The 13,358-nt window shown below is 39.4% G+C and overlaps 1 protein-coding gene across 1 annotated transcript; it reads right to left on the bottom strand.

The window, feature by feature from the left end:
• Positions 1-9,937: 9,937 nt before the first annotated feature.
• LOC126829763 (cytochrome P450 2D3) lies at positions 9,938-12,851 on the bottom strand. Its single transcript, XM_050559879.2, has one exon. It carries the CDS (start codon positions 12,311-12,313, stop codon positions 10,799-10,801), a length of 1,515 nt encoding a protein of 504 aa, XP_050415836.1. The 5' UTR covers positions 12,314-12,851; the 3' UTR covers positions 9,938-10,798.
• Between the last annotated feature and the right edge of the window lie 507 nt (positions 12,852-13,358).

The raw sequence follows: 13,358 nt of genomic DNA, 5'->3' as shown, positions 1-13,358 counted from the left end.
GGCATTCACCAGACGACCTCCATTAAGACTAGTCGTATTTTTGTTCGATTGCCTCCTTGTATTCAGTATGAGATTTACCTGTTATGCCCTAATTGTATAATTAAAACACTTGTGGTCTGATCACTATTTTTACTACTCCACGGGCTATTTAGTTTTACGTGGCTGTTTCGTATTTCACAATGGTAACTTGCTTTATTGTAAACGTATATCAAATACTAATATTAGTGTGACAGTCTTTAGATAGCTCGACCTGGGGTCACTGCTCAAAATCTAGCACGTGTCCTGGATATAATTCATCCTGTATCGACTGTTGACCCCAATACGTCACAGACGACTGTCTACAACCCTGTTGATCAAAGATACCGGGACAACACGTCATACTGAGAGAAATTTGTCCCAGACAGCGGCGCTACGGTCTACTCTTATATCCAATTACAACGTGGCTCTTATACAAACCGGAAAATTGTTCGAGAACTATACAATATGCTGATAGTTGACGGCCAGTGTTTCGATAATTTCAAAATACACATACTCATGACAATGCCCTCGTTCATGTCATCATATTCATATTACCCCCCATGACATCATATTCATATTACCCTCCATGTCATCATATTCATAGTACCCCCCATGACAATATTGTACCCCCATTTTCCCACTGCCCCTCTCTTGTTAAAAACAGATCTAGCGAAAATAATAAACACCTATCGCGCTAAATGCACGTACATGCACCATTGATTTATAATAATAATAATAATAATATGTACATTTATATGGCGCTAGTAATCCATGCACAGAGGCATGCTCACAGCGCATACAGTTAATTAATTCGATTAATCATGATAACATTTCTCAAAAAGATGGGTTTTAAGTCTTGATTTAAAACAAGAGAGAGTTGAAGATGATTTAATGATTTCTGGTAGATTGTTCCACTCTTTAGGTGCATTAACTGCGAATGATCTATATCCGAATGATTTTAGCTTCCACCTTGGGCAACACAACTGATGAAGTCTGTTTGATCGGAGGTTACGTGAGGGAACATGTATTTGCATAAGGTCGGATAAGTATTTTGGAGCTAAGCTATTTACACACTGATAAGTCAAGGACAGGATTTTGAAGATGATTCTTTCATTTATTGGCAGCCAGTGGAGTGATTTCAGAACAGGAGTTATATGAGAGTATTTTGATGATCTGGTAACAATTCGAGCTGCAGTATTTTGTATAAGTTGAAGTTTTTTAATATTGGCAGTAGATGTTTCTGCTAACAAGCTGTTACAGTAGTCAATCCTTGAGAAAACCAGAGAACACACAAGTGTGACAGCTGCTTCCTGGCTAATCAAGTGTCTTATATGGCTAATGTTTCTGAGCTGAAAATAGCATTTTCGACAAATTTCGCGAATGTGACTGTCCATGCTTAGATTAGGCTCTAAGAGGACACCTAAGTTCTTCACAGTGTCTGATGGTGCAATTATTGCATCACCTAAAACCACACCATTTGAACCTGGATTTTTCAGACGAGTATTTGGACCAAAGAAGATACATTCTGTTTTACTGTCATTCAATTTCAACATGTTTCTTGTCATCCAGTCTTTAATGTCACGTGTACACAATTTGATGTCAGAAAAATTTTGAGATGGAACAGTTTTTGAAATGAAGTAATTTCCAGTCAGCTGTGTGTCATCTGAATAAGAGATGGTGGAGAAGGCCTGGATGTGTGTTGTGATGTATATGTAGTTTCATTCCTTACTGATTTAATCAAGTCATCTCGGATTTTATCAATCTTCCCTTTGAAAAAACTTGCAAAGTCATTTGCCAGGGTGGTATAATCCTGAGCTGCTGGAAGTGGGGACGATATCCTTTGTCCTAATAAATCAAACAGATGAGTGAATAAAGCCTTAGAATTTCCGGAATTTGTTAAGATTTGGTTATTGTAATAATGGGTTTTCACCTGTCGGAGTTTATTGTTCACATCTGATCTGGCTTGACAGAAAATTTGTCTGTGTACTTCAAATCTTGTCTTCCGCCATCTTCGCTCAGCTACCCGACGCTTACCTTTCAATACAGCAATTTCATCAGTGTACCACGGGGCATGGGATTTGACACGAACAACTTTGGATATACATGGAGCGTGTTTGTCCAAAAGGGAGGTAAGGGTTGAATTGTACAGGTCAACGAGTTCGTCAACCTTTTCAGGTGTATTTTTAAAGAGGCTTGAATCTAACAAATCCTTTTCAAAATCTGTCTTTGAGATACACTTAATGTTTCTGCAATCTATCACCTGCTTTGGGTTTGGTGGTTTACAACAGTTCAAAGATATTTTGATCATAAAATGATCAGACATTTGATGATCTTTAACAGAGACTGACTGAACTACTGAATCAGATTGTCGAGAAACAACCCAGTCAATGATGTGTCCATTTTTATGAGTGGCTGTGTTTACGTGCTGGATAAGCTTATGAGTATTTAAAAGACTAAGAATCTTTTTGACATATGGTTGATGCTGTTCATCATACTGGGTATTCAAATCACCCAGAAGGAGCAGTTTCCCCTTTTTGACACTTAAGGAACCTAGAAATGTAGATAAATCGTCATGGAATTGACCACATGTCAGTTTGTTTGTTCTTGATGGAGGGGGCCTATAGATACAAACAGCCCGAGTGGATGTTTTGCAATGCTTGATTAATGTCTCAATATATTCAAATGAGGAGTACTTAACATGTTTCGGGGGGTTTAGAATCTCAACATTCAGCTGGTATTTATAGATAACAGCGACTCCACCACCTACTGATGTATTCCTGAGAACATGCTTGAACGTATAGCCTGGTGGGGTTAATTCAGCTATTTTAGCCTCATCGCCGTTTGACCGTAACCAAGTCTCTGTTAGATACAGAATATCAATTTGATTTTCAATGATAAAGTCGAAAATTTCAAGAGTCTTGTTACGGCAGGAACATGAGTTCCAGAGAAATAAATTCAGTTGAGATGACTTATGCTGCGGATAGACTTCTACAAGGTTTCTTATATTGGTGCCTGTGGAAGGGTGTTGACAGATTTTGTTTTCAGAGTTTAATGTTGCATGTACCTTAATAGGAAAGATACCCTGATCATAGTTCACCTTAAGCTTTCCTCCCCGACTTCTTCGACCACTGCGAAAAATTCCAAGATGTTTCAGAAAGTTAACCTCTAAATTTTCACAAAGTCTTTTACCAAAGTTTTTAATTGAAAAAAGTTTTTCCCTTGAATAAGTGTACATCACTGTGTTTAGATGAGTAGAAACCGGGTTTAACAAACTGTTGAATAGAGAAAGTTCAATGAGACAGCTCACAAACACTAAACTAGTCAACAACATTTCAGTTTTTCGCTGAGTAATTATACCTCACATTGTTTGGATGATTAGAGTTTGAGGGTTACTTACAGATAAATGATGACAGTTCACTAAAAACAGCTCACAATCAGCAAACTAGATAACAACATTTCATTTTAAATCCATTGTTTAAACAAACTTGTAAAAAACTTTTAAAATCCAAAAATTCACAATGAAATTTTTTGCACAAAGTAATCCTGATGATAAGAGAAAATGACAGAACAACTTTGAAAGTTGTACACAATGAAATAACTCCAAAATCTTAGAACAAACACAGAGCTAAATTACAGTGGCTGCCTGTTAGGCGCATACAGATTGTATATCCTCCTTGCTTGCTGGGTCTCAGCCCCCGTGGGACAGAAAACCAGTTAAGCCTATGGTGATCGACTGATTGCGGCTGATATGCATTTTTCTCTGATTTGGGTTTTGATTTTAAAAACGATCGCTGTAAGCAATCATTATAATCATAATTCCGCATTTATCCCCGTAATAAGATTGTTAGGGGCGGGCTGGGTATCTCAGACTCTCAGACCAACGAACTGGGCCCGCCATCGTTCTAGGGATTGTGTCAGTTAAATGGCTCTAAAGAAAAGAATCGAATGAATCTTGTAAGGAATGCCAGAATCTTTGTAAGGAATACCAGAACCTTTTGTAAGGAATATCAGAACCTTTGAAAGGAATATCAGTTCCTTTTGATGCTTGCTTTTCGGGACCTAACCACAATCCCTAGGGTTCTTTTACGTGCACGCCAGTTGATTATAACTGTTTATTGGAATATGTTAATCTGTTCATCTCAACAAGTAACCCATTAATTAGCACCTAGCTGTTCAGAGGGTTAAGATTGTTGATTGGGTAATGTAAGTAAATGAACTTCTTTCCAGTAGTTGAAACCTGGTATATTTTATTTATTATGTGAACTGTGTTATACAATAAGATTTTACATTAGTCTCGATATAAAGTCAAATCAACAAATCATATAAATAATTAACTTGTCTGACGCCCACCGATTAACTTGTCTGACAAGGTAACACGCCTACCAATTAACCTTCAATACATAGGCGTACGGGCTGGATGACAGTTAGGGGGGGGGCAGAACCCGAAGTGCCCGAAAAAATTTCGGGTTTACAGACAGCGGGCGCCGGTTTTCCTGGAGAGGCGAAAAAGCGGAGCTTACCGTGTATGGACCCCCACCCCCACCACCCCACCCCACCTCCTCCAAAGAAAATTTTGGAATATTTGACGGCTGCAAACACGTTTTCCTGCTATTTCAGTCGGTGAACAAAGCAACTTCAAAGTGGCCGAATATAGCCTAATTAAGGTGGCTAAATCGAATTCCATTCAATCGTTTACAGTCCTCGAAGACGGGCCCGTTAGGAGAAAATTTTGAAAATTTAACTGCCGCAAACGCGTTTTCCTGCTATTTCATCCGGTGAGCAAAGCAACTTCAAAGTGGTCTAATATAGCCTAATTAAGGTGGCTGACTCGAATTCCAATCAATCGTTTACAGTCCACGAAGACGGGACCTTTGGACGAAAATTCTGAAAATTTAACTGCCGCAAACGCGTTTTCCTGCTATTCCAGCCTATGAATACAGCAACTTCAATTTGATCCAATATAGCCTACCGATATAGCCTACGTCGCGCGGTATGGGGGCCTCACCCTCCCGGAGAAAATTTTGAAAATTTAATCACCGCAAATGCGTTTTCTGCTATTCTAGCCCGTGTAAGCAACTCCAAAAGTATCCAATGGTTTTGTAACTGAAATCCCACTCTGTATTACAACCAACCAATCAGACTGTTGCACTTGCATTCACAAATAATAATCGATGCCCGAAAAATGTCGCACAAAGTAGAGTGGCTCCAGACAAAATGTTTTAATACATAGTCAACAAATTCGTGATATTCAATTACAAGAAAAGTAAAATTAGTGTTTTATTAGGGCTCGATGACAGTTAGGGAAGCAAAACTAGCAATGCCCGAAAAATTTCGGGTTTATAGACAGCGGCGCCGGTTTTCTTTGAGAGGCGAAGAAGCGGATTATTTGACGGCCGCAAACGCGTTTTACTGCTATAAAATTAGTTTTTTATTAGATTTCGGGCACTTTATTTTGCCAAGTAGATGAAATAAAAATTTTTTTTCACTTTACCCGTCTGTCCGAAAAGTCAGCTTACCCGAAAGTTAGGGGGGCAGCTGCCCCCCCCCCCCCTGCCCATACGCCTATGATAACCAACCTTATCAGTCCTGCATAAGGACTACGATATTTTAATCAGCAACTTATTTCGCATCATGTAAATTTACATAAAACAATGAAACTACAAACTACTATGCTTATATAGCAATGTCTACAAAACGGTACAAAATCTTACCTACATAATGTTTAAGATAAAAAAATTTAAGCGTTAATCACAGTTAATGCACAGAAAGTCAATTTCAGTCGCCCGTCACCTGTGATATATCATATTGGTAACAGTTAAATCTAGGTTTCAAGTTATGAATTAGTCAGAATACATCAATCTGGTACTACTTGTGTGATTAGGGTCATTCTGTAACGCAACACTATTTCTGAAAACTTGTTGAAAATCGGCGGAGAACAAACTCTTTTTGTGCGAGTACAAGCAACGGTGGACGGGTGGATATGGGTGGCGACGAGCAAATGTGAGTTGCAATAAAACGATAAGCAAATTACACCAACAAATAATTTGTTTTTAGAATTAACGGAAATCTTATCGAGGCGTGGCAGTTAGGGTATATTCTGGTGTGGACATACTCACTCCACACATTCCATCAGTACTTGGTTTCTCACAGCCGGAGGTCGAGAATGAAAACCTCTGTAGGAGATTGGTGAAAAAAAGAAATATTTCCATTCTAGCCAGTGATTCACCAACATATATCCGTGGACCTGTTGAAAAGGGTATTAATGTAGCAGCAGTTTGTTTGGATATCGTCCCTGAATCATCAAGGAAGCGTTCTGGTTTAAACTGTAAAGGTTCCTTCCAGTATCTAGAATCAAGGTGGCATGCGTACAAATTTCCATAAACCAAAGAACCTTGTGGGATTAGGAATCCTTTTACTACAGCATCTTTGTCCGTTGTGTGGGGAACTGTAGTGGGCACTGCGTTTGCTATCCGTTGTACTTCAAGAAGAGTTGTACGGCATTTTAGACTTATCAGACCAACCAACCATACGACTATCACCGATCACACTGTCGATTTCCTCTTGGCATTTCTTCTGGACTTAAAATGGTTCTTTTCGTGTTGCCTTCACTGGTGACATCGGATGCCCCATTAGCACACATATCCAAGTGAACATCAATAAAATCCTTTATGTCGCTTTTGTCGAAAACTTCTTTGTGTTCCTCAATACGCTCAGCAATAAACTGTTTCACCTTCTCGATAGAATTTCGAGCAGTCAATATTTTCGCAGCCAGGACTGGAATGAAACGAAGCATGGGAAACTGATGAATAGGTGAAAAAAAGGTCATCTCTCCCTTGAAATTTATCTCTAGAACTTTAATGATTTGAAGAAAATCAGGATCGCTATAATCATATCTTTTACCAAATACAACTGTACTGATGATATTGGTTGTAGCTTTCATCATTATATCATGAACAATAAATGACTTTCCTTCGTGTGCTGTTATATAGCCTAAAATGATTTTAGATTCTTCCTTTATCCTATCCTCGAGAGTAGCCTTCCCGACTCCTAGATCACGAAGTGCACGAACTGTCATTCTTCTCGCTTCTTTCCATTCTTGTCCACTCGCCCAGGCTACTCCCCTTCCGTCTTTTACAGCCTGTTTAATTCCCCAAAGCTTATCTACTGGTCACTTTATAATTACTGCAAAACGATTTATTATAGTTACTATATACTCAACATCCACTACATTGATCTTTTGAGTAATATCGTATTGAAGTCTTCGCTTTACTAACACTTTAAACCTCCGTCTAATACTTCAAACCTTCTTATTGTAACACGAGACAATGTAAAGGCCGCGGTCAGGGATGACTGCTCCTACTTACTGCAAGATGCACGCGCTACCAAGATGATTTACTGTCTGTAGAACAATATTGCACAAATGCATTCATGACATTACGACACACGTACTGTTAGCATTTGGCTATCTACACGATTGTATTTACCATAAAAGGACAGCGACTTGATTACATGTTAATGACCCCATTCACGAACGAACGACTGTATGCATAAGTCATCTCACAGTTACGACCCAGTTTTAAAAATAGCTTTTTACACTACAGCTATATGACGATAAAAGTGCATTATCGGGTCATAATTACAAATTTATAAATATACGTCCCACTTAAATCTATGTCTTAACAATATATGCGTTGGTTTATGCAGACCGCAGGGGGTGGATGGTCGAATGGTTAGCGAGTGCGGGTTGTATCATAAGGTCTGTCCTTGAGTCAACTGGCGTGGTTTCGATTCCCCGGTTGTACGTGACAAGGAGTAGGGTCACCTGTCCATCCTCGTGGATTTTCTCCGGGTCCTCCGGTTTCCTCCCACGGCTAAAGAGCCCTAGGCGCAAGCGAATTATTGAAAACAAAATTGCACCATATGTGTTAGTCCCGAAATGACCTGGTTTGTGTGGAGTGGACGTTAAACCTCATTTCGTCCTCTCTTTCTCTCTGTGCACGGAACTGTGGGTAAACCTCTAGAAACGTCAACGCTGTTTGATTAATCAATGTCGGACGTCATAGGGTCAAAACACGCTCGTATGACGCCACCCCCCAGTACAACTGGTCAGATCTTCATGTAGTCTAGGCTATCGAAAGTATAAAAAACGAAACGAAATATACATCTGTATTTTTAATCAGATTGTTTTTTCGTTCAGTACGAATTTCGTCATTCCTGATGATATCAGGGCCATGTGTGGTAGCAATAGACACTAAATTAGATTTACAAACACCTATGGTGATACCCATTGCTCCATAGTGATACCGAACCACGGTGAGTAAGTGACTAAGACGCTGGCTCGCTAGTCTGGATATCGCGGGTTGGTTCCCGCTGTTTGTCGAGAAAGTTCATCGGGATTAGCCGGCGTGGTTTCCCCTTGTCAGTGGTGCAGGACGGAGGACCTAACACGGTCATCTGTCTGGTCGTTCGGATGGGACGAAAAACCCAAGCCCCGTGTAGACATTGGCGTGCATTAAAAGATCCCTTAGCAGATGGAATTTGAAATAAGAATAGGCCATAGTGCCGATGTCCGGACAAAATTTCCCTCAAAGCATATAGTGTATGGCGTATGCACGTTTATGATTAGCCCAGTCGGAGCAGAACAGTAGGACGTTAAACCCTATTTCAGTATTCCATGGTGATACGAACTCTAACCGAAACCCGAGATCCCAGCGTGGGGTGCAAATTCAATTCCGAATCTCGGGATAAAAATTTTAGGACTTTTCAAAAACTTTAATTTTAGCGGAATATCCATCCATTGTTACTTGCTTTATTGTAAACGTGTATCAAATACTAATAATAGTGGGGCAGTCTTTAGATAGCTCGACATGGGGTCACTGCTCAAAATCTTAAACGTGTTCTGAATATAATTCATCCTGTATCGACTGTTGACCCCAATACGTCACAGACGACTGTCTACAACCCTGTTGATCAAAGATACCGGGACAACACGTCATACTGAGAGAGATTTGTCCCAGACAGCGGCGCTACGGTCTACTCTTATATCCAATTACAACGTGGCTCCTATACAAACCGGAAAATTGTTCGAGAACTATACAATATGCTGATAGTTGACGGCCAGTGTTTCGATAATTTCAAAATACAAATACTCATGACAATGCCCTCGGCAATGTCATCATATTCTTATTATCCCCCATGACAACATATTCATATTACCCTCCATGTCATCATATCCATAGTACCCCCCATGACAATATTGTACCCCCATTTTCCCACTGCCCCTCTCGTTAACAACAGATCTAGCGAAAATAATAAACACCTATCGCGCTAAATGCACGTACATGCACCATCCATCAACCATCCTTGCTTGTTGGGTCTCAGCCCCTGTGGGACAGAAAACCAGTTAAGCCTATGGTGATCGACTGATTGAGGTTGATATGCATTTTTCTCTGATTTTGGTTTTGATGTTAAAAACGATCGCTGTTAGCAATCATTATAATCATAATTCCGCATTTATCCCCGTAATAAGATTGTTAGGGGCCGCCATCGCTCTAGGGATTGCGTCAGTTAAATGGCTCTAAAGAAAATAATCGAATGAATCTTTGTAAGCAATACCAGAATCTTTGTAAGGAATAGCAGAACCTTTGTAAGGAATACCAGAATCTTTTGTAAGTAATACCAGAACCTTTTGTAAGGAATATCAGTTCCTTTGATGCTTGCTTTTCGGGACCTAACCACAATCCCTACTCTTATATCAAATTCCAAGGGATCTTTTACGTGCACGCCAGTTTATTATAACTGTTTATTGGAATATGTTAATCTGTTCATCTCAACAAGTAACCCATTAATTAGCACCTGGCTGTTCAGAGGGTTAAGATTGGGTAACGTAAGTAAATGAACTTCTTTCCATTAGTTGAAAGCTGGTATATTTTATTTATTATGTGAACTGTATTTTACAATAAGATTTAACATTAGTCTCGATTTAAAGTCAAATCAACAAATCATATAAACAATTAGCTTGTCTGACAAGGTAACACGCCCACCGATTTACTTGTCTGACAAGGTAACACGCCCCCCGATTAACTTGTCTGACAAGGTAACACGCCCCCCGATTAACTTGTCTGACAAGGTAACACGCCCACCAATTAACTTGCCTGACAAGGTAACACGCCCACCGATAAACTTGTCTGACAAGGTAACACGCCCACCGATTAACTTGTCTGACAAGGTAACACGCCCACCAATTAACTTGCCTGACAAGGTAACACGCCCACCAATTAACCTTCAATAACAATCCTTATCAGACAAGGTCAACTGCATAAGGAATACGATATTTCGCATCATGTATATTAACATAAAAAAAATGAAACTACAAACTACTATGCTTATATAGCAATATCTACAAAACGGTACACAATCTTACCTACATAATCTTTAAGATAAAATATTTAAGCGTTAATCACAGTTAATGCACAGAAAGTCTTATTTCAGTCGCCCGTCACCTGTGATATATCATATTGGTAACAGTTAAATCTAGGTTTCAAGTTATGAATTAGTCAGAATACATCAATCTGGTACTACTTGTGTGAATAGGGTCATTCTGTAACGCAACACTATTTCTGAAAACTTGTTGAAAATCGGCGGAGAACAAACTCTTTTAGTGCGAGTACAAGCAACGGTGGACGGGTGGATATGGGTGGCGACGAGCAAATGTGAGTTGCAATAAAACGATCAGCAAATTACACCAACAAATAATTTGTTTTTAGAATTCACGGAAATCTTATCGAGGCGTGGCAGTTAGGGTATATTCTGGTGTGGACATACTCACTCCACATATTCCATCAGTACTTGGTTTCTCACTGCCGGAGGTCGAGAATGAAAACCTCTGTAGGAGATTGGTGAAAAACAGAAATATTTCCATTCTAGCCAGTGATTCACCAACACATATCCGTGGACCTATTGAAAAGGGTATTAATGTAGCAGCAGTTTGTTTGGATATCGTCCCTGTATCATCAAGGAAGCGTTCTGGTTTAAACTGTAAGGGTTCCTTCCAGTATCTAGAATGAAGGTGGCATGCGTACAAATTTGCATAAACCAAAGAACCTTGTGGGATTAGGAATCCTTTTACTACGGCATCTTTGTCCGTTGTGTGGGGAACTGTATTGGGCACTGCATTTGCTATCCGTTGTACTTCAAGAAGCGTTGCTTCGTTGTACGGCAATTTAGACTTACCAGACCAACCAACCATACGAATATTGCCGACCACACTGTCGATTTCCTCTTGGCATTTCTTCTGGACTTCCGGATGAAGGATCATATAGAGCAATGCCCAATCGAGGGTGGTAGCTGTCGTGTCTGATCCAGCAAGAAATAGACTTAAAATGGTTCTTTTCGTGTTGCCTTCACTGGTGACATCGGATGCCCCACTAGCACACATATCCAAATGAACATCAATAAAATCCTTTATGTCGTTTTTGTCGAAAACTTCTTTGTGTTCCTCAATACGATCAGCAATAAACTGTTTTACCTTCTCGACAGAATTTCGAGCAGTCAATATTTTCGCAGCCAGGACTGGAATGAAACGAAGCATGGGAAACTGATGAATAGGTGAAAACACACCCATCTCACCCTTGAAATTTATCTCTAGAACTTTAATGATTTGAAGAAAATCAAGATCACTATAATCATATCTTTTACCAAATACAACTGTACTGATTATATTGGTTGTAGCTTTCATCATTATATCATGGACTTTAAATGGTTTTCCCTCACATGCTGTTATATAGTCTAAAATTATTTTAGCTTCTTCCTTGATCCTATCCTCCAGAGTAGTCTTCCCGACTCCTAGATCCCGAAGTGCACGAACTGTCATTCTTCTCGCATCTTTCCATTCTTGTCCACTCGCCCAGAGGACTCCCTTTCCGTCTTTTACAGTCTGTTGAATTCCCCAAAGCTTATCTACTGGTCGCGAACTGAACAGATCCTTTTGCTTCACAAAAGCATCCTCGATAGATTCGAAATCGTTTAAAACTACCAACAACTGGTTACCGAAATAAATTCGAAAAATGTCGCCATATTTTTCTTGAAGTTCTGCATAATATTTATGTCTCTTACCTACTCGTTTGCCTCGTATATCCAGCATGTTTCCCACAATTGGCCAATATGATGGTCCAGGAGGAATCCCAGATCGTTCCTGCATTGAGATGACATATCCAATAACTAATATAAAGACAAGAGTCAATAAAATGGTTTTTACATCAGTAAATGATGTTAGAATATCCCACATGTTAATCATATCTATACAAGTAGATCACAGTCGACCTATCCTAATTAAATGTGAACAATCACAATAGGTTTATATGTCTCCTAATTAAATATCAACATACACCAAATCACAGTCGGCCTATATGTCTTCTAATAAGATATTGTAAACGGTATGCTAATAACCCACGAACAATCACTGAGTGTATACACCGATATAAACAGATATCGTATAGATCTCTCTCCCTCCTACCAACATTCACTAAACAGACACCTTGCTCAATTGTTCACTTTATAATTACTACAAAACGATTTATTATAGTTACTATATAGTCAACATCCACTACATTGATCTTTTGAGTAATATCGTATTGATTTACTAACACTTTAAACCTCCGTCTAATACTTCAAACCTTCTTCTGATTGTAACATGAGACAATGTAAAGGCCGCGGTCAGGAATGACTGCTCTTACTTACTGCAAGATGCACAACCCAGACGATTCACTATATGCTCAGATTGTCACCGTGTTCCATCAGATCAGTATTGCACAAATGCATTCATGACATTACGACTCACGTACTGTTAGTATTTGGCCATCTACACGATTGTATTTACCATAAAAAGACAGCTACTTGATTACATGTTAATGACCCCATTCACGAACGAACGACTGTATGCATAAGTCATCTCAAAGTTACGACACAGTTTTACACAACTGCTATATGACGATAAAAGTACATTATCGGGTCATAGTGACAAATTTGCAAATATACGTCCGGGCCCGTATCTACAGGGGGCGCGGGGGGCGTGCCCCCCCCCCCGCTCAGAAATTGCTAACAATCATTAAAGTATACACAGTTCCTTATTTTAACCTAAGAAAACTACGCTTCCCTAAGCAGGGGGAGGTATAATTCAGGCGACAAATGAATTGCGCGCTAAACTACAAACGAAAGACTAGGCAGCTAATAACATAATCAAGGGAGATAACTCTGCCGATATCGTTTTAGGCCACGTTGTCACAAACACTACATACATTATTATTGACACAAAAAAAACAGGTAAAATAATTGTTTTGTCC

This window comes from Patella vulgata, chromosome 8 (genome assembly GCF_932274485.2).
Source record: "Patella vulgata chromosome 8, xgPatVulg1.2, whole genome shotgun sequence".
NCBI lineage: Eukaryota > Metazoa > Mollusca > Gastropoda > Patellidae > Patella > Patella vulgata.
Note: the sequence above shows the minus strand (reverse complement) of the source record. Positions and strands in the feature narration are given on the sequence as shown.

What these genes read in the sequence shown, in the direction of transcription:
- LOC126829763 (XM_050559879.2), bottom strand. Translation starts at nt 12,313, where the DNA reads ATGATTAACATGTGGGATATTCTAACATCATTTACTGATGTAAAAACC.